Here is an 18,952-nt window from a genome sequence, read left to right on the forward strand (position 1 = left end):
TCCAGCTGAACATTTTAATCTTCTTCTGTGCTTTTTTTTTTCCCCACAGGATTAGCTCTCAGTTAGAGCAGCAAGCAGGAAAAAGGCATGACTGTCCCTTTGGGCAGCGAGGTGTTCTTAGAACAGTTAAACTGAAGCATGAAACCACACCTTTCACTGAAGTGACTTTAACGCAGACATAAATTTACAGTCTAAACACAAGATGTCAAATGTTCAGTGGCCTAAGTCACTGAAAAGATACAAGCCTAAATTAATAGAATGCAACTTATTTATTTTCCTCTAAGTGCTATCTAGAGTCAGGGCCTAGACATTTTTAGGTTTAATGTAAATTTTTCATGGACAATTTTTTAAGACTCTATAAAACAGTGAGTTTTAGCATTTCTATTTTCTGTCCTGGACAATGACAAATGGCAGTGATATTTTGCAGGAAATGCTGCAAAGAGCGTTAGTTCATTGGAAACATTAATTTTCCTTCTAGCCAAATGTCAAACAAAGTATCACTTTCTCTGCACTTAACACTACATTTGGCTCAGATTCCATTTCTGAATGACGTGTGGAGCACTAAAAAGTGCAGAATGGTGATTTTTTTCCTGAAATGCTGGAATTATAAATTTCTTAGCAAAATACTAATAGAGCAAAAATTTTTACTATTTTTATTTTGTCATTAAATGTTGGTCTTATTCCACAGCTTGATAACAAATGATCTGGTAACGTATTAGAGAACTGAGCAAGTTTTGAATTTAAAAAAAAAAAAAAAGTCCCTGATCATCTTTAGACTTCCAAATACACAGAGGAAACAGAAACAGGGAATGGAGAAAGGTCACTTCTAAATTACACCGCACAATGTATATTCTCGTGTTTCACTTCATTCCTTCTGTCTTGTGGCCATGAAACAACCTTGCTTGCAGAAGCCATCCAGAGACACTGCTTCTCCTGGGTAAGATGCTACTAGTGTTACAGGAGCACTATAACTGCAGTGAAATATCCTTGTTCACCACAGTCCCTAGTAAAATTCCACTGAAGCCTCAAATACCCACTACTTCTGCAGAGGCACAGTGCTCGATGTATAGCTACTTTCTCAAAGATGTTTCACGTCTTCTGTACCTGTGGTTCACTTTTCTCTAATAAAGGCATTTCAACTACTTTCATTCTGCAGTTTCCTCTGAGTTATACTGTACACGTATCAAAATGCTTCGGGATCAGCTTTAGCTTGTGTTCGAATAAATACCTGATTGGACTTGGTACTTTTAGGTCTCCAGTGAAGAACATCAAGAACTTCTTTCTTCCTCAGCTATACACAGCCTAACAACATACATGGCGAAGTATGGGGAAAGAACCCCATAAGCTTTTTTAAGAAACCTTGAGAAGTTCAGGGGACACTGCTCCATGCAGGGTCCAAATGTTTCCAAACTGTTAGGAGTCCCTGGAGCTTTTCATGAAGGTTTACTGAGTAGATAGGACAGCAGGATGGAGCTATGTAAAGAAAATCATCTGCATTGTGATACAGAAAGCCCACCACGACAAGGATAAGCTGTGTCCAAAGGTCTCAGAGTGTGCAAACAGCCTGTGGCCTGCTTCAGGGACACCTAGTTTAAAATAATAAGCTATATATGCTTCATATAACTAAGATCACATTCACCCAGATTATCTTAGGTTTGTGGAGTCTGGGCACTAAGGCTATAGCAGAATTTAAAGACGTTCCACTCAAGGACATGCTTTTTCACACCAGCTCTCTTCTTCTTGGGGTAGTCTCCTTTCTATGTAGAGAGACCACAAGTTGAACCAGAGCAAAGAAGGAAAATTCCAAATTAGCTAGGGAAATCATCCTGCCCCAGAAGAGCACTGCAAGATATACTGGTGCCTTATAATAAATTTGTTCATAGGAGCTTACGTGTGGGGAGATTGCTTCTCAGTTTCTTAAGAGACTTGTCACAAGCTTTTCTCATTCTCATTCTCGTAATAGATACGTAGTGCAAAGTGCTAAACAAAGGGATGACTGATGTAAGCATCAAGCCGAGATCTTTTGGTTCAAGCTAGTCCTTTGATGCTCTATTTTATCTGAAGCACTTTTCAACTACAAGCAGATTACAAGACTAGCTTTCCCCATCCAATTGTTATTAGTTTTATTAGTTGTGCTCAGCATCGGGTCTCTTTTGCAGCTAAAGGCCAGTTATCTTTAATTAAATAATAACTTTCACATTGTTCTTGAATAACGTTGTCTGTACTCTGCAAGCCTGGAGAAACTATATAAAGCACCCTGACTCTACAGGCTGCAATTAGTAGAATTTTTGCCAATAACTTGGAAAAAAATGTGATCTTAGCCCCATTTGTCTAAATCATCTCTTCAGCAGAAAAAACGTTAAGTAGTCAAAGTCTTCAGCAAAATGCTGAAGAACATGCTTAAGAACAGGCACAAGCGTTTTATTGATGTTAGGCCGTTTCCAATTATTTTATATTAGTCTCCCTCTGGTTTCCAGTTTCTATTTCCTGAAGATAAGTTTCAAAGTTGAGTTTAATTTTAAAAGGCCAGCTGATTTAAAAAGAATTCCCAGTGCAACTGAGTTGGCTGGCATATTTTACTGTTTTTATGGGGCACAGAGCTGCTCAGCTAAATCAGCTTTTTCAGTCTTTCTTGGCAGCTGCCATCCAAGTAATAAATAAAAGGCTTTTAACTGGGTAGCAAAGCTTTCATTCCAGAGCAACAAAACAAAGAGGTCCAATGTGCTATTGTCACCGATGGAGTCACCAGTCAGCTCCCTTCATCCTCTAGTTTCAACAGTTTTCCTTGAACCTGATTGCCGAACGTGCCTGTAACAGAAAACCACATTGTTGATTTATTGATGGAAAGTATTTTTCCTTTGAATAGTAGTTTCCTATAGATAAAGAAAATGTATTTTCTCAGAAGCTCACAATTTTGTAATTCAAAGCATAGATCTGTAAACTGCCCATTGAAGACTGAGAAAGTTTGTCTTCCCCTCAGAAGTTATCCCACAGGCTGGAGAACGACACAGTACTGCATAAGCCTCACTGTGATCAGTAAAAACAAAATAACAAAATTACTCCTACTGCAGAGAAACTCACAGCCTTGTGCCCTGAGTCTGAGGCAAATGTAGATGGACAACCCAGGGTTTTTTGACTGCTTCAATAAAATAGAAAAATGAGAGAAAAGAAAATGTCCCTTACTCAGATTGAACTGCTTAAATGCATTTGACTTCCCTTGTTGCTACATATTGCTCTTCTGCCAGGTCCTATCCACTCACTAAACATCTGGAACAACCACAGTCCATGCAGGACATAGACACACAGGGGATAAACAGAAATGAAGAAGAGGTAATAGCAGAAAACTTTATGGATGACCAGTACAGGTGAGCAGGAGTGAGACCTCCCCATTCTAACTGCTCACATCTTGAGCTAAGTGGTACCCATCCACCATTTTGAGGAAGGGCAGGGGTGGGAAAATCGGAAGCAACTGAAGGGGCACCCTCTGCATCGGATGTATTGCATGAGAGTCTACAGCCTTTTGAGGCCCAACATTCCCATTTTGAGTAGCCATTGCTCCCTGAAGCAAGAAAACCGAGGGCATGGTTCTGCCCTCAGCAGGATCCAGGCTCCCGCAGGGCTCGTGTCTCAGCAGGGACTGGAAACCAGGGACTCTGCTCTCTCAAAGGCAAGATTTTGCTGCCTCAGCGAAAGGCAGAGACCTCCAGCTCCTGCTTGCTTCTGTGGTCAGAATGGGAGCCTTGACTGCTCCAGGAGGCAAAAGTTGGTCAGTTGATGCCATTTGATATCTAGAAAATGCCAGCAAGCTGCTGTTTGCCACTATCCCACAAATGGACGAGGTAGATCGCAGTCGTCCTTGGCAGGTTTGGACCTCAGTAAAGGGTGAGATAATGCACATTTTCCCCAAAAGGCAAGGTCAGTCCTCTCTGAAGAGTGGCATTTCCCAGCTGTCACTGAGCCCACAGCTGTCTGCTATAGTGGCAAGACCACAGAGACAGCCCACTCCACAGGGCTCCTGGGAACTCAGCAGCAGTGGCTTTATTCTTCCTCCCCAAAACGGGGATAAACTGACTTTCAGCATTCAAAAGCAGGTACTTAGCACGTCTGTATCACCCCCATCTTGAGCACTGTGCAGACCTCTACTGCAAGCTCCACCACTCCTCTTACCGACAGGTGGTAGGGACTTCTGTATACATACTCTTCAGCCAGGTGAAGCAACAGCTTGTGACTACACCAGGATTGCTGCCTATGTATTTATGGGCATAAAGACAGTTGAAGGCTTCATTCAGAAAATTTCAAACAAACTGTGCATACACACATACACATTGTATTTATTGAGCAGTGCAGTGGAAACTTTACCCTGAGATGTAACTAATCTGGAGTCAGCAGGAGATACAACCAGTGTAACCTGGGTAAGATTCACTACTCTGTTTTTGAGGTACCAGAAAAAAAATGTTATCGCTGCACTTCAGAATAAGTCAGAAGAGTGCCTTTTTACTTAGTTGAGATCAGAACTGCCGCAACCTTTTTACTAAAAGATCTGAGAAAATGATACACCAAGAGGAAAGGTGAGCGTACTAACGTGTTGTCCCAAGAAAGTGCTGTTTACATCTAGGTTAGTTAAAGGTGCAAGACTAAACAATTCAATGGAAAACCACCTATGAGAGTATTCCCTGCTACCAAGGGAGATGGTTGGAGATTGAGGGCAAAGATAACTCAATGCAATCCGCTGGACGGGGTGCTGGGTTTTTCTCAGATGACTACAGCACACAGGCAGATCAGATGGTGACAATCTACAGTGCAGCTGGGGCCAAAAGACAACTAAAATTCAACGAAAAAATGGAAAATTATTTGGGGAATGAAAATAAACAACTATGCAACAGTGGGGGTTAGAGGAGGGCAGGCCAGGAAACTTTCGATGAGTTTACAAGATTCAGTGAGAGCTGAAATACCAACCCCGGTCAGCATCTTTGACAGCTTCCACTACAGCTTGCTCTTAGGGATGTCCGAGTCCATCAAGTGTTGCCAGAAAAAGGCCTGTATCCTGCGCCATGCATCTTCTTGGGCTTTGGCATGCTCCCTCCATTGCCCTCCCCAATTCACAAACACCCCCAGCACTTTGTGGATTGAAGCCTGGCACAGAGGCAAGTATGGTGGCTCCAAGAGGTGTCCTGCTCCAGGATAGGAGCAAAACTCCACTTCCCGTCCATACCGCTGAAGGCGTTGAACAGCATCCCGGCAACAGAGATCACTTTTCCAGTTCGTGTCATCCAGTCCTGATAGGAAGAGGAACTTGGCCGAGGACCTCTCCATTGGAATGTGACAATCCCAAGTCGCTGGGTCCCTGTGATCATCTAGGACATCTGAAAAATCTACTAGGCCAGACTCGTCGTTGGTCTTCAACCTCCCCAAATCATATGGATGGGGAGGAACAGTGAAGCCATCCCCCCGCAGGGGAATGAAAGAATTAAAGCCAATTCCAGATATGCTGACAGCTGCCTTGATGCCAGGTAGAAATGTGGCCATGGAAAGGGCTAGATCAGCTCCTTTAGACAAGCCCAAAACGCCAATGCCAGTATCTTTCACCTGAAACACAGTTATGAAACAACCATTATCAACTACGCCTCATTTCCTGGGCTGACATTACATCTCCAGTTCTGCTTCCTCACTCCTCATCCAATTAAGACCACCCATATTTTATCCTTCCCTCTCTATTCAGGTTACATCACTCCCATATCTATCCCTTTGTTGAGCCTCCACAAGAGTGACTACGAATTCTACAGCTCCTCAACATTTCTCCTCCTGTAACACTTTTTCTCCCTGGTGACCTCTACAAAGCCTCTTTGCTCCCTCCACATCCTGGCTTGACACTTGCTCTCAGTATTGTATCTTTTACTGCTCCTGTCTCCAAACACCCTTGATCTTCTCTCCTCAGGTCCCCTTTGGAAAACCACTTTTTCATGGATTTACTTCCATTGATTTTCTTTCATGTCATTGTTTTTTGATACTCTCCTACAGCTGACCTGTTATCTTCTGTTTTGTCTTGGAACACATAAGGTTCATTACGCCCGAGGCTGAGTAAGCGCAACAACTGTTTAAATCAACTTATTTATAGTGAAGGCTCTTCACACCAAATTCGTTTCGTAATGCATGCTTTGTAAGATACTCTGGAAGTTTCAGAGCTCTATGAGGAACAAGACAAACAAGCAAAGGTGTATTCTGCTCTCAAACTGGCCACATTCCTGGTGTCCACGTAGTAGAAAATTAATAACTTTGTGAAATGAATACCGCATTAAGTAGCATTCCATTCAAAGTTTAAATGCTACTTGATTTCTCTTGGTCTCGTTTGGTTTAAGTATGATGATATATTGCTATAAAGTGTCCTCCTCATCCCACATACTTGTTCAAACACAGGCCCAGTTTCTTAAGACACGGCACACTTTCCAGTGCTACAACCGTAAGGAATTCTGTTGTTAAAGTGTTTTGTTACCATCTTGTGAAACTTACTCAGAATCAAAAGCCTATAACATTTCAGAAATAGTAGAAAAAGTCAATGGATTTTTTTTCCCTTCTAAAATCCTGAAAGATGAAAAAGTAGGGAAAAAAAATAAGCAGTGTTGTGCTTCTAGTCCAGGAACTGCTTTGATTTAATCTTACACAAACACTGGTTTGCACAACACTCTATGGACTGTCATAAGATGCTGTGCAAAACCTGCTATCCAACTACTTGCAAAATTGGAGTTGAGGCACGTGCTTTTCCATCTCTCAGATCGTGCTGTCTTTCAGACAATGCTAACATCTCAGAAACTTAGTTGCGTTCAGCGACATATAGCATTTCACATTAGAAAATTGGAAAATTGCTTCCAACAGGATGAGCATCATAATTTGTCTCTTACCTGTGGCTGCTTCCGCAAAAAGTTTACAGCTTCCTCAAAATAGCCCAGTTCAAGAATCTCTGGCATAGCAGGGAGATCTTCAAAGGCCATGTAAGCAAGAGCCAGAGTCACGAAGCCTCTGCTAGCCAGAAGACTTGCTCTGTATTCAACAAGACCTCCTCCAGATCCATACAAATCGATAAGTCCAGGGAAAGGACCAGGTCCTGCAATGAAAGGTGTACACACTCAAAGAGAAAAGTTTCTACAGTTGTCCTTTCAGTAGTGCCCCCTCAGCACATATCAGGACAGTAGATATCAAAAGGAAATCACCCTCTGAAGCTTTCCATGCAGGTTCTCATTCTCAGGCACACACACAATCACTGTAAGGACGCTAATTTGGGTATTTCTTCTCTCTCTTAGGAACTCACTATAGGAAGTTCATATGTTGGGCATCCTTCTCCCACCATGAATTTCAGCTTAAATTGGCCTAGATGTTCTCAGGCCATTGGGGACTGATGAACAAACAGTATCACTGCGTGAGCTGTGCTTCTTTAGGAACTGTGCTAGCAGGTTTTCCAGGGAGGGAATACTTGAGTTATGAAATGCCCTCACAAATGCCAGCACTGATATACACTAACTCAGGCTTCAGTCTGATCTGGGTAACTACCCCTGGGTTTCTCAGTTTTCCTCCTGCAGCCATAGGACCTTCCTTTCCTGCTGCTGCTCTGCCCATTCTTATAGCCAGACTTCCCTTACAAGATCTGGTGTCACAGCAGCTGCAAGGGACTTTTTATTCATTACAGAGCAAGACATTCACGTTTAAGTACTACTCAAGCAACATAAACAGTTCAGGGCTCAGAGCAGTTTTACAAAGGATCCAGTCTTGGCACTGTCTCCATACAGAGCTGTGGAATATGATGCCTGTTTAATTAAAGACCTTGCTTTTCTCATTTGTCTCCCATCTTACTAAGTATCCCGTGCAGTCAAGCTGCTCAACCAGCTAGAGACTTCTTTCTTTGGCTTTTCCTTAGCCAAAAAGAGAGACAGAGAGACAAGTCCAGAGCCTGCAGGAAGATCCGTGGCAGCTGTTGGAGCAGCCTAGGCTGGCTGCAGCCCGAGTCCAGTGCTCCCACCACACCTCATCATTCCTCGCTCCACGGCTGGAGCTGTCACGCCTTACAGCTCTGCCGAAGACCAGGGGCCTCTTTGTCCTGTCAGCTAAAGAGCTAAGAAATAAACACACTTTTCCCCAGAGCTCTCACTGCAGGAGAGGTTCTGACCCCCCTCAGCTAGAGCAAACAGGACATACCTCGTGTTACCACTGCTGCCCTCCCTGCACCCCCCCGCCTCGGCACTTGACCCGCCTGGGCAATGCCTGCTCCTCCCTGCTCTGCTGTGAGGATCCAAGTAGCTGGACCAAGCACAGGCTGAGTGAATCACTAGCTGAGGCTTTGCTCTGGGTTGCTGAGTGCATCCAGGGGCCACAGGGCACAATATGTGGTGTAAGTCACACCTGGAAAAGCAGAACGGAGTTAAAACTCACCAGGAGGGAGGAAGAGGGTTGCTTTCAGACGACCTTCTCTGACCGAAATCCTCTTCACCCCCTCTCCTAAAAACCATCGTTCATTGGTGCATTTTCCCAGCAAGCAGCTCATGTCCCCGTGGCCCTCATACACTTCAAAGTCCACACAGAAAGGGGTCAGGACGTTCCTCTTTGCCAGCCGCTTATAGGGCGCTTTAGACTTCAGAGACCACAGCAGCCCCATCGGCTCCACTCCCGAATAGCTGCCCCCCAGTGCTGGGGAGCAGCTGAGGTCGAGCTCCCCGCTGCTCCCAGCTCTGTAGTGAGCGTGGGCTTGGAAAAGCTCCCCGCTCTCGTCCACCAGGCTGGCTCGGAGGGTGAGTGAGCCATGTCGGGGGAGAGGTGCCCCGCCACGCGGATCTGCACGGGGTCATCGAACAGACACCGGGGGGAAGGCAGAACCGTCACCTGCACCGCCATCCCAGCTCTCCTGCCGGGGAGAGGAGCTGCCCTTTTTTGTGGCGAGACACGGGCTGCGTGAAACAGGATCGTCAGGAGCCTGTCGTTTCTCAGGCTTAAAATCTCTGCCCAAAGTCCAGGAGGAACCACCGTGACTGCTTCCTTCAGCCGGCAAGCACAGGCTGCTGGGAGACGTAGTTCCCAGCACGCCTCCCTCCAGACGCTCTGGCTCAGAGGTGTACAGTAACACCATCCGCTTGCACAGACGCAAGCTGTCATTTGCTCCTGGCATGCAGTCTTACTTTTGATTACAGAGAGAGACTAAATTAAAAACCCCAAAGTGACAAAAAGATATATTCAAATTGCCTTTCCCCCCAGCTGCAGGAAAGTCCAGATTCGACTGCAGAACTGGCTTGGGCACCTTTGCCAAGGTGCAGTGAACACAAACAAACTGGAAAGCCTGAAGTAACGTGACATCTTAATCTAGTTGTGAAACAAAGCCTGCCCTTACTCCCTCTTGAGTTTTCAGCAATTTTTGGACAAGCACCACAAGGTAAAATGACGCTTTATGCTTTAACTGTGTTTCTTTAAAAAAAAAAAAAGAAACAAAGTAAAAGAATTATCTTTTTTCTTCACAATAATCAATCTTGTCTAAAGGGTATCTGCATTTTCCTGATTAATACATGGAAAATAAATTTCCCCCCACGTCACTAATGTTCCTTAGGAACTGTTTGAAGATTTGATGATAAATACCAACTTTTGGTTTTCATAAACAACAGTACTACTTTTTTGCAATGTCCGCATATTTAACAGCCTTCTAGTCCTACCCTGCGGGTCTCAGACACGCGAGTAGTCTCATCCTGTTCTGTGGAAATACAAATGGGAATTAAGGCTGCAGAAATCGGCTCCTGCTTCACACAACTCACCTGACCATGTGTTAGGCAGCAATTAATGGCAAAGGAACGACGCAATCAATGAGCCTACAAGCTGCAGAATCACATGTCATGCCATGAGACCACAGGTGATGTGCAGATTGACTGTAGATCTGGCAAAGCAACTCTAAAATCACCACTCAGGTTGTAAGAGAATGCAGCTACATTTAAATACAACAGTGGAAAGAAATAAAAATCAGCAATAAAAACATGTAGCTTGACACAGAAAATAGCCAGCATTGACTTCTGCATGTCCTCCTAGATACCCTCCACCCATCACATCATTTGAAAAAAAACTAAGAAATTAGTGCAGAAATAAGCTTTTAAACTGACCTTTTATTGCAGAAGTTGTAATTTCTCACCATCAAAACACGACAGCCACTGAACTTAGAGAATTACAACTGGACAGGACTTTTGCCTTAAGCGGAACGCGTGTTGGACTGATGCAGCCTGATGCACAGGTGGGTGGCAGAACAGATTCTTCCTTGTCCGCTTGGGTTGTTATGAAAACAAGCGGTAGATCTGAACAGTCAGTCATGGCTTCTGTTTTGGGATTTCCAAAACCTGGATTGCCTCCCTTCAAATTTTATTTTGCTCACCGTCACTGAGGCAACATGCAAAGACCTATTATCAAACGTTCTACTTACAAGCCAAAAAATCTGGCCAATTGATCTGGACTCTGAAATCAAGCAAAATAGCCATGATCTGTTTGACAGACGTTGTTGAGGATAATTTAATGTTCAGTTCTTTTCACTTGAATCATGTTTGTACTCCAGTCACAGATGCTGATGATTGTATCACATCAGAGAGAGAGATCACAAGCTCAAGTCTCCCACCTCTGCTATAACACTTTCATGGTTTTTGTGAGACAATCTAGTAGTTGATAATAGCTGTACTTAAGGTCATACTCCATGTCATACCAGTAATTCACTGAGGAGATAAGAAAAAGGAAGAACATTTCTAAGGCTAGAATGTAATGAATTACAAAGGTGTTCATAGACTGTTTTACAGAGTTCAGCTAGTACAGGCTTTTCCCTATTACTGACTGCACTTTGGAATGAGCAAATCTTTGACTACAGCCAAAAACAACGTAAGCAAACATTAGAGTTCTTTAACAGTGCTGCCAATGCAACTCTGTCTTAACCCAAACCAACTCCTCTTCAGACTCTATACTGGGGATTCCTTGGAGCAGAAGCTGGCAAAATGTTTAGGAACAGAAAATGTACGCTTCTATTTAGGCCAAAAATACCAAATACACTGCAAAGTTTAATAGGATAGGAACATCTCTTCCTCTGAGTGCGTAAGGGATAGCAAATTCACCACTACTTCACAACGGTCATGAAAATGTATGCTTCTATTTAGGCCAAAAATGCCAAATACACTGCAAAGTTTAATATCTGGATAGGAACATCTCTTCCTCTGAGTGCGTAAGGGATAGCAAATTCACCACTACTTCACAACGGTCATCAATTAGACAGTGCTTTAATTCTGCTTCTCATTTTAATTTTGGTGTACGTCTCCTAGAAAAAATAAGGCAAGCAGTATAATATTGTACCAACGGTTCTTGGAGGTGGCTATACTCTAGCTTCAGACATTCACTGGACCAGATCCAGAGAATATTGATTTTTCAAGTGTACACAGACTGTAGTGCAGTTAACAGACTAAAGGCCAAATAAACTCATCAACTCTTTAGCATTTCTGCTAGACAGAGAAAAAGAGAGTGGCCGGGGGCCTGCAACTGGAAACAATTCTACTTCTAAAAAATCTTTAAGGACTGATGCAGCAGTACTGGGAAAAGAGCATCAGAAATACTGCTTTACTGCTAGCTTGTCTTTTTATCACAGTATCGCAAATACTGAAAAAAGGGCTTAAAATATTTGCAGTGTTACACAAATACTAATGTTATGTTGTTCAAAATACTGTATTTACTCTTCCTGGGCAGACAGGATTATTCCAGGTAAAGGACAGCAAAAAAACTCTTCCTCAAACCTTGCAAAACTTACAGGATATAATGAAAATACTTTGCATCACCCCCACCCCTCCACCTGCACCAAACAAGCAATGCTTGAAATTCTGGAACTCTTTTCAGGAAGGAAAAAAAAAAAAGATAGAGAGAGATGATGAAAAATCCTACGAAGAGATGACAAGACTTTCGATAAGCACAGGGGAACAATAACATAGCATAGGCTTATCAGCAAGGTAGGAGACTGGATCAGAGCAGATTACAGCTCACATGACAACAAAGTATCTTCCACGTTGTGTCTATATCCATGCCTAAAACTCCTTCTGGTTTCCTTTTCTTCCCCAGATCCTTTTTTGCTGATGTGGTAACAGCACACATGACATGCAGTTTCTTTGTGAAAGGTATGTAGATGACCAATTTGCAGTCAGCAGGCTGGGCAGACAAACTGCTTGGCTCCACGTTATAAACAGAAACCAGATCACGATCAGTGAATTACCTATCCTTCTCCAGACTTGACAACTAGAAAGACTTTTTCTTCTGCTACCTCCCTAGCACTTGTCAACAATGCTATGAATTATAAGCAAAAGCGACTGCAAGGAGGTAGCCCCATGGCATCTGTCGAGATTGCTATTTCCTCCTGAGGGGAGGTGGATGATCTTAAAGGAACCTTTGGTCCCAGTTATGCTTTGCTGTAGCTGTTTTGCTCTAGCTGCACACCCACCACAGTTCAAAAACATATCTGGAAATACTGTGTATTTTACCTGCTATACAGCCATGTGACTGCTGAACATGATGGAACCAGAGAGAAGGCAGGTATAACATCTCACCAGCTTTCACTGTACACTGCAAAGGTTTTGCCTGAGCATACTCCGGATACCGTTCCAGATTCGGGTTCAATGGGTCCAGGGGGATCCAGGGCACCTAAAAGCAAAAGAGTATGTATATGGTACTGACCCTGGCAAAAAAATCCAGCAAGCTTCCGGAAAAACAACTGATAACCAAACTTACTAGGTTACAAAACATGTATTTTGCCTAGCAAAACAGGTACAGCTACACAGCTTTCCACATTCAACTGGGAATAGGTCAAGGATGCAAAAATTTGCCTCCTTCAGTGAAGCATTTCTAATAAGGGAAAAGGTGTTAAATGTCAGCTATGAAATTTCAGTCTCGTGGTATACTTCCAGAACACCTCCAGCCCCTTGAGTCACTTGCTCCTCCTACATTCAGTACTTCAGTATTTTACCTGCACCGCTCTTTTTAGCAATTCCTTTCTTTTTCTAAAGCTCTCTGGTCTAATTTTATCCCCAGGAGCTAAAACTCCCCTTCCTGCTGGGAAATCTCTCTTGCCTGCATTCATTTCTTCTATGCCCTACAGAGTTATAAACCTCAGTACTCCACCTTACTGCATTACAGGAATGCTCCCATGAGATTCCATGAGCACGACTCTGGAAACGGAGAAAAAGCCCCAGCTCAAGTTCAGCTGTAGCATTAGTCACACATTGCAGAGGCAAAAGGAGAGAGATTAGATACAAAAGGCTACTGAGTTTTTGTAAAGTGCCTCCAGATCTATACATTTTAATCAAATAAATATTGCTACTACTAAGAGAACACAATTCATTCATTGAGACAGATTTTTTTTATTGTACTGGGTGATACTGCTGTAGAGCAAAATCTAGCCCTGAGTAGAGGGCCCAAAGAAAGTGAATGCAGAGGAGTCTACTTCAGTCTTAATGAAATAAATTCCTTTGTTATTGATTCATTTAAAAGTCCTTTACTGGATCTGTTTAAGTTTGGTGCAAGGAAGACAGTTTATGATATCAATGGTTTCAGGCGTGCAGTAAAAATCTTTTCTGGAAGCTGGGTATCCTTTGCGAACAGTAAAATACAAGTGAAATATCTGGGCATTCTCTTTCCAGTAATGAAGGATTTCTAAATATCAACCAATATGCTCAGTTTGAGGGCTCAGCAGTGCCCAAAACTATCCTTGCTGTATTGACTGTGTTCTTTATATACTTTTTACCTTATCTGCACTCTTCTCATCCACAATTTGAAATGACCCATCTTCTGACACCTGGTAGGTTGCTGGCTGATAGAGCTCTGGAACCACAGAAAGAATTAAATGACACGACTCAGAGTAGTACTCAGAGAAACTAATGGCAGGGCATGTCATACTTTCACCAAGTAAAAGAAAAACTAAGACAAAACCATTTTCAATTTACTGTCCTTCCCTTTGACCATTTCAATTTTTATCTAGTTTCTTAATTTTTATTATTTCTTAAGTCAGTCTGAATAGTGAACTGCCTTCCTGTTTGGAAGTCCAACCTTCTTTCTTCACAGGAATTATTCTCCTCAAAACCCATTTTACTCCTGGTCCTATTTTGTTCCAGTAACTGTCTTGTTTCCCTTTCAGAAGTCATAAATGCATCATTCTATATTCTGGCATTTCTTCTTAGGTCAGTCTAGCAAGATAGCACTCACAAGAGTTATTAGTGACTTGTGGCCAGCCTTTCACTCTAATTTTATCCGATAGGGCTCATCAACTGCTTCAGATACTGCAGGTTGTTTTTCTTTCACTGCTTCAGCAAATGTGGTTTTCTAAGCCTTCCCTTGAGAGAGTTTCTCTCCTTAAACCTGATGTTCAAAAAGATGGAGTCATCTTTTTACTACACACTATAAAAGCATTATCTCTGTTCTATGTTTTAACAGTAACTTGTTTTACAAAGTATGACTCATATGACATACGTGTATTTCATACATTCACACACACATGACACCACCTCTCCTATGTAGAAAGGCAGAGACAGATGGGGTTGTTCAGCCTGGAGAAGAGAAGGCTCTGGGGAAACCTTACTGCGACCTTTCAATATATAAAGAGGGCTTATAAGAAAGACAGAGAAAGACTTTTTACCAAGGCCTATAGGGACAGGACAAGGGGCAACAGTTTCAAACTGATAGAGGGTAGGTTTAGATTGGATATAAGGAAGAAATTTTTTATGATGAGGGTTGTGAGACACTGGAACAGGTTGCCTAGAGAAGTTGTGGATGCCTTGTCATTGGAAGTGTTCAAGGTCAGGTTGATGGGGGCTTTGAGCAACCTGATCTAGTGAATGGCAGGGGGGATGGACTAGATCATCTTAAAGGTCCCTTCCAACCCAAACCATTATTCTGTGATTTCAAGACTGTAAACAAAATAAAACCAGTATAAATAAAATAATGTAGCAGCACGCATATCTAGGCAAAATTATATTAGTGTCATACAGCACTCTGCATTCACTTAATCTAAAGGTTTGAAAGTCATGGAATGGGAAAATAAAGTCTTATTTTATGAGGCATAAAGTTAAGCTGTCCATCTTCTAGATGACACTGCAACATAACAAACTACTACTGTGCACATAGGAAAGCAACATAAAGAAACAGAAAACGGGCAATGCGAAGTAATGCTGCCGTAAGAATCTCTTTTTTCATTTCTCCAGTTTTCAGAGATTCAGTTAGTAACTTGAATATTTCATTAAATTATAACTTATTTTTCAGCTTCCTGGCTTTTTTCCTAGAGAAAAGAATGAGCAGGCAGAATCCAAAGCTGTTAAACATCAAAGACGGCATGCTACCATACTGACAAGATACTTAAATAATTTAAATATTCTAAAGCTGAAGAGACTGTCCTGAGTATCAATGAACCTATTACTTTACAGGACTGGAAAACCCGACCTTTGTTTGTATTACAAACTACCTGCAGCACGAAATAGAAGAGATTTCTGTTCACACTGGAAAGCATAACACTGCATAAACCTCAAAATGTTATCTCTGCTTCCTTTTTCGTATCTTTCAATATTTTAGTCGCTCCTCCTTCCAACCTCCAGACATACTGCATAGGAAATTATGTACCATATGGGATGAAGGGACGGTCACTCGGTGGATGCAGTAGAAAATGTTTCTCTCCAGATATCACACAGTACAAGTTCTCATAATGATCTTTATGTACTACGATTGAGAAAAAAAGAGATATGGAGAAAGAGTGAAAATCAGTGTTACTTCCTCCTCTACATCAGAAACTACAGTAAACTGAAAGTGTCAGCTTGTCCTCTTATTATCAGGCTGCTTCCTCCTGTTGCAGCCACTGGGAGTGGAAAGTAACAATACAATGTTGTAGCAAACATTGAGGCAAACTGTCAGTGCCTTGCCTGACACAGTGTCAGGTAGATGCACCCAGAGACACCGCAGCAAGAGGCTGCAGAAGTGCAGGAGACAGAATGCAAAAAAGCATGTTAAAGTAGAACTGTCTTGTCAGAAAAAAACAGACGGTGCTACTGAGCCACTAACACAAAACAAGCCCGCTGAAACCTGTGCTGAAAGCACGCAGAAGACTTACAGCACCATACAATACGTACAAGATGTCACAGCAGCTGATTCCCCAAGCCAGAAATTCACAGCATCAGGCTTCTTCCCTGTATGGTTAGGGAATAGAGAAATGTTGCCAACAGAAAAAGAATTTGAAGTGTCACGTTTAAAAGCGTTTCAAATAATTTTCTGCCAATTTCTGCCAAATTCTTTAACTTCCGTCATAACTATGACAGGTTTCATTGCAAGGAGCACTCTGTGAGCAACAGCAACCTCCTTCCACACTGGAAGCCACTGTAGTGCCCATCAGACTTCATGACATAGTATCATCCCTCCCCAAATCAATGGTTACAACCCTTTGTTTCCACGTTCTGAATCCCTAAGACTTAGCTCACAGAGAAACTGCAGCACGTCTACATACAGTTGCAAAAAGACGGTGAGATCACAGTAAATCTCTTTCATTCACGTTTTAAGTAAAGACATGCTGTAAAATAGAAGCCAACTGAAACAAAACAGCATTTAACTAGAAACAAATATCCGTAATTTTACCAAAGGGGGTGGGGGCTGTGTGTTGTTTCGCTCGTTTGTTACGCCAGCTTTGGTAGCAACAGCATGAATCCGAGTCGAAACATGACTCTAAATCAGAGAAAAACCACTATATGAAAAGAAGTGCTATATGGCGCTACCACCACATTGTTTCAGTTGTGATGGTCCCAAGACACAACTTGAGATACTGATTCTGGAGTAACTCAAACCCAAAACTTGGATTACTCTATTATTAAGTATTTTCCCACTTCTACTTTCTAAGGGGACGAAACCAAACTGAGCTGTGGCATCCAGAAACAGAACAAACATTCACCATGTACCTCGCATGATTGTTTCACAGCTCCATACAAAATATTTACTGAATATAGGAGAAATAGAAGGTTTACCAAGTGCCTCAGTCATCCATGGTATGTCAGGCTGCACATCACAGACAAGTTCAGGGAACTCCTCGGTGAGGTTTGAACACTGCTTCTGCACATAGAATACGTTGGGAGAGGTCACTTTCTTCTCCACAATGTCCAAAAAGTCCATGAAAGGCATTTGGCGTTCCTCTGGCATGACAAAACGGTCCTGAAACACCGCATCTGCATAACCATTTGGTGTTACTGCCACACTCACTACCTTGGGACCTACTACCTCCCTGCAAAATAAATCAAAGGTTTACAGCCACACCTGCAATTGGCCCATATATTGGACACTGGTTACTTTAAAAAGAACATGTTTCATGGCCAGCAAAAATAAGCAGCCTGGCTTTCCGTGGATGGGTGTCTCTAGACTAGATTTTCTACTGTCTGATATGGACTCTGGCAGTCTGCTCTGATTGCGGTCAAGGCAACCACAGTATCTTTCACCTCTAAATTCTCTTGTGTCTCATAGGTGAGTTCACAAAGGAGGTCCCTTTTCCTCCGTGCAGGCAGAGGGTCCTCTTCAGCCACTTCCTTTCATGAGTCATGGCAGAGCTTGACATTCTCGGGACCACTCAACCCAGCCAAACCTGGGCAGCCGTATGTTCAAAAGCAATCAAGGAGGGAGAAAGGGCAGACAGAGACTGACAGACACACACATCATGAGGCTAACAGCCCTTATTTCTGTGAGAAATTTAATTTTAAACCCATAGATTTTAGGTCTAACCAGAAATCCCCTCTCAAAAAAGAACTTTAAAAAAAAACCCAGTCATTATTAAAACGCTTACTGTTTTTTTTTTTTTTTTTTAAAATACAAGGTGTACTCAGTCACAAACAAGTCAGTCTGTTCTTACAGCGCTACAGCCCCATTCCAACTGGGAGGCTACAGGGTGGAGCACTGGCCAGAGCACAGCCATTGGACTGGGTTTCAATAGCCGGAGTCTGTTGGCTGCACACAGACAAAACACCCACCCTTCATACTGCCCGGGAACTGGTCAGGACAGTATGTTTGCAGGAAGAAATTTACAGGTGAGTTTGGCAAGACTGCACACCTTCATACAGAAGCAGGGAGGAATCTGAGCTAATCTTACTGATAGAAACAAAGATTAATGACATCAACCAAAACTGACCACCAAAGCTCGTTCATACCTGAGGTACGCTGAGGTCCATTTCTTCAGAGCCGGCCAGTGGCTGATGGCATTCTGAATTATACAAGGTTTATTCGGACTCACCCATTCTCGATAAAACTCCAGCGGGGATGGAGGCCTATCAAGATAGGGTACGGACTCCATCCAGCCCAGCTCTGTCCAGGCAAACGAGAAAGACTTACTCAGCATCCCAAGAGAAGCGCCCTCTGCTAGCACACTAACTGGCTTCAAACCCCACACCACAGGCGCTCAACTAAAGCAAGCAGTGTGTGTCCCCCCCAGCTCCAGAAATCCCTCCGTTAAAGCCCAGAGGCTGTTAGGGAGGGTTTCAGTGCCAGGATACCTCAAGCCGTCGCCGGGCCATTCTCCTGCTGTCAGCCACAGCTCACCCCACAGGCGGCCTTGCCGTGGGCCCACAGGAGAGCGGGCATGAAGGAAGTACCTTACTGGAGACGCACCTCTGATACAGAGATATACCTCAGGAAGGTTTTTGGAAGCTGGAATAATGCTATTTTATACACAGGAAAACAACCTAAGAGCCGCTGTCTCGAGTTTTGTTTTCTTTTTGCAGCGGCCTTTCTACTGTTTCTTCACCTTGGAAACATTTGGCTGAAAACAGAGTAGAGGCGTGGATGCTCCAGTTCAACCCACGCAGGTGCCATTTGCGGCTGCTGCGGCCCAGCCGGGGCTTCGAGGCAACCGCAGACCGAGTTCTTCTTCCCGCAGGGCGGGCTGGGGCCCGCTGGGGCCCCCGGGCAGGCGGCG

At 43.1% G+C, this 18,952-nt stretch overlaps 2 protein-coding genes across 2 annotated transcripts in view; both read right to left on the bottom strand.

The window, feature by feature from the left end:
* LOC104074814 (cytosolic phospholipase A2 beta-like) overlaps positions 1-18,355 on the bottom strand; it is a gene marked incomplete at its 3' end in the record, with an annotated part of 65,065 nt that extends 46,710 nt beyond the window's left edge. The window contains exons 1-5 of the mRNA XM_009575083.1: positions 18,189-18,355; positions 17,022-17,275; positions 16,140-16,196; positions 15,637-15,732; positions 13,772-13,848 (exon numbers count right to left, since the gene is read on the bottom strand). Coding sequence (XP_009573378.1) covers positions 13,772-13,848; positions 15,637-15,732; positions 16,140-16,196; positions 17,022-17,275; positions 18,189-18,331 — 627 coding nt within the window. The remainder of the gene's footprint in view (positions 1-13,771; positions 13,849-15,636; positions 15,733-16,139; positions 16,197-17,021; positions 17,276-18,188) is intronic.
* LOC104074813 (acyl-coenzyme A thioesterase 1-like) lies at positions 4,984-8,877 on the bottom strand. Its single transcript, XM_009575082.1, is given in 4 exon segments — positions 4,984-5,586; positions 6,897-7,099; positions 8,419-8,779; positions 8,782-8,877. Coding segments are annotated over 4 exon segments (1,263 nt in total).
* Positions 18,356-18,952: the final 597 nt, after the last annotated feature.

The sequence above is a fragment of the Fulmarus glacialis genome, unplaced genomic scaffold, assembly GCF_000690835.1.
Source record: "Fulmarus glacialis isolate BGI_N327 unplaced genomic scaffold, ASM69083v1 scaffold4793, whole genome shotgun sequence".
Classification (NCBI taxonomy): domain Eukaryota; kingdom Metazoa; phylum Chordata; class Aves; order Procellariiformes; family Procellariidae; genus Fulmarus; species Fulmarus glacialis.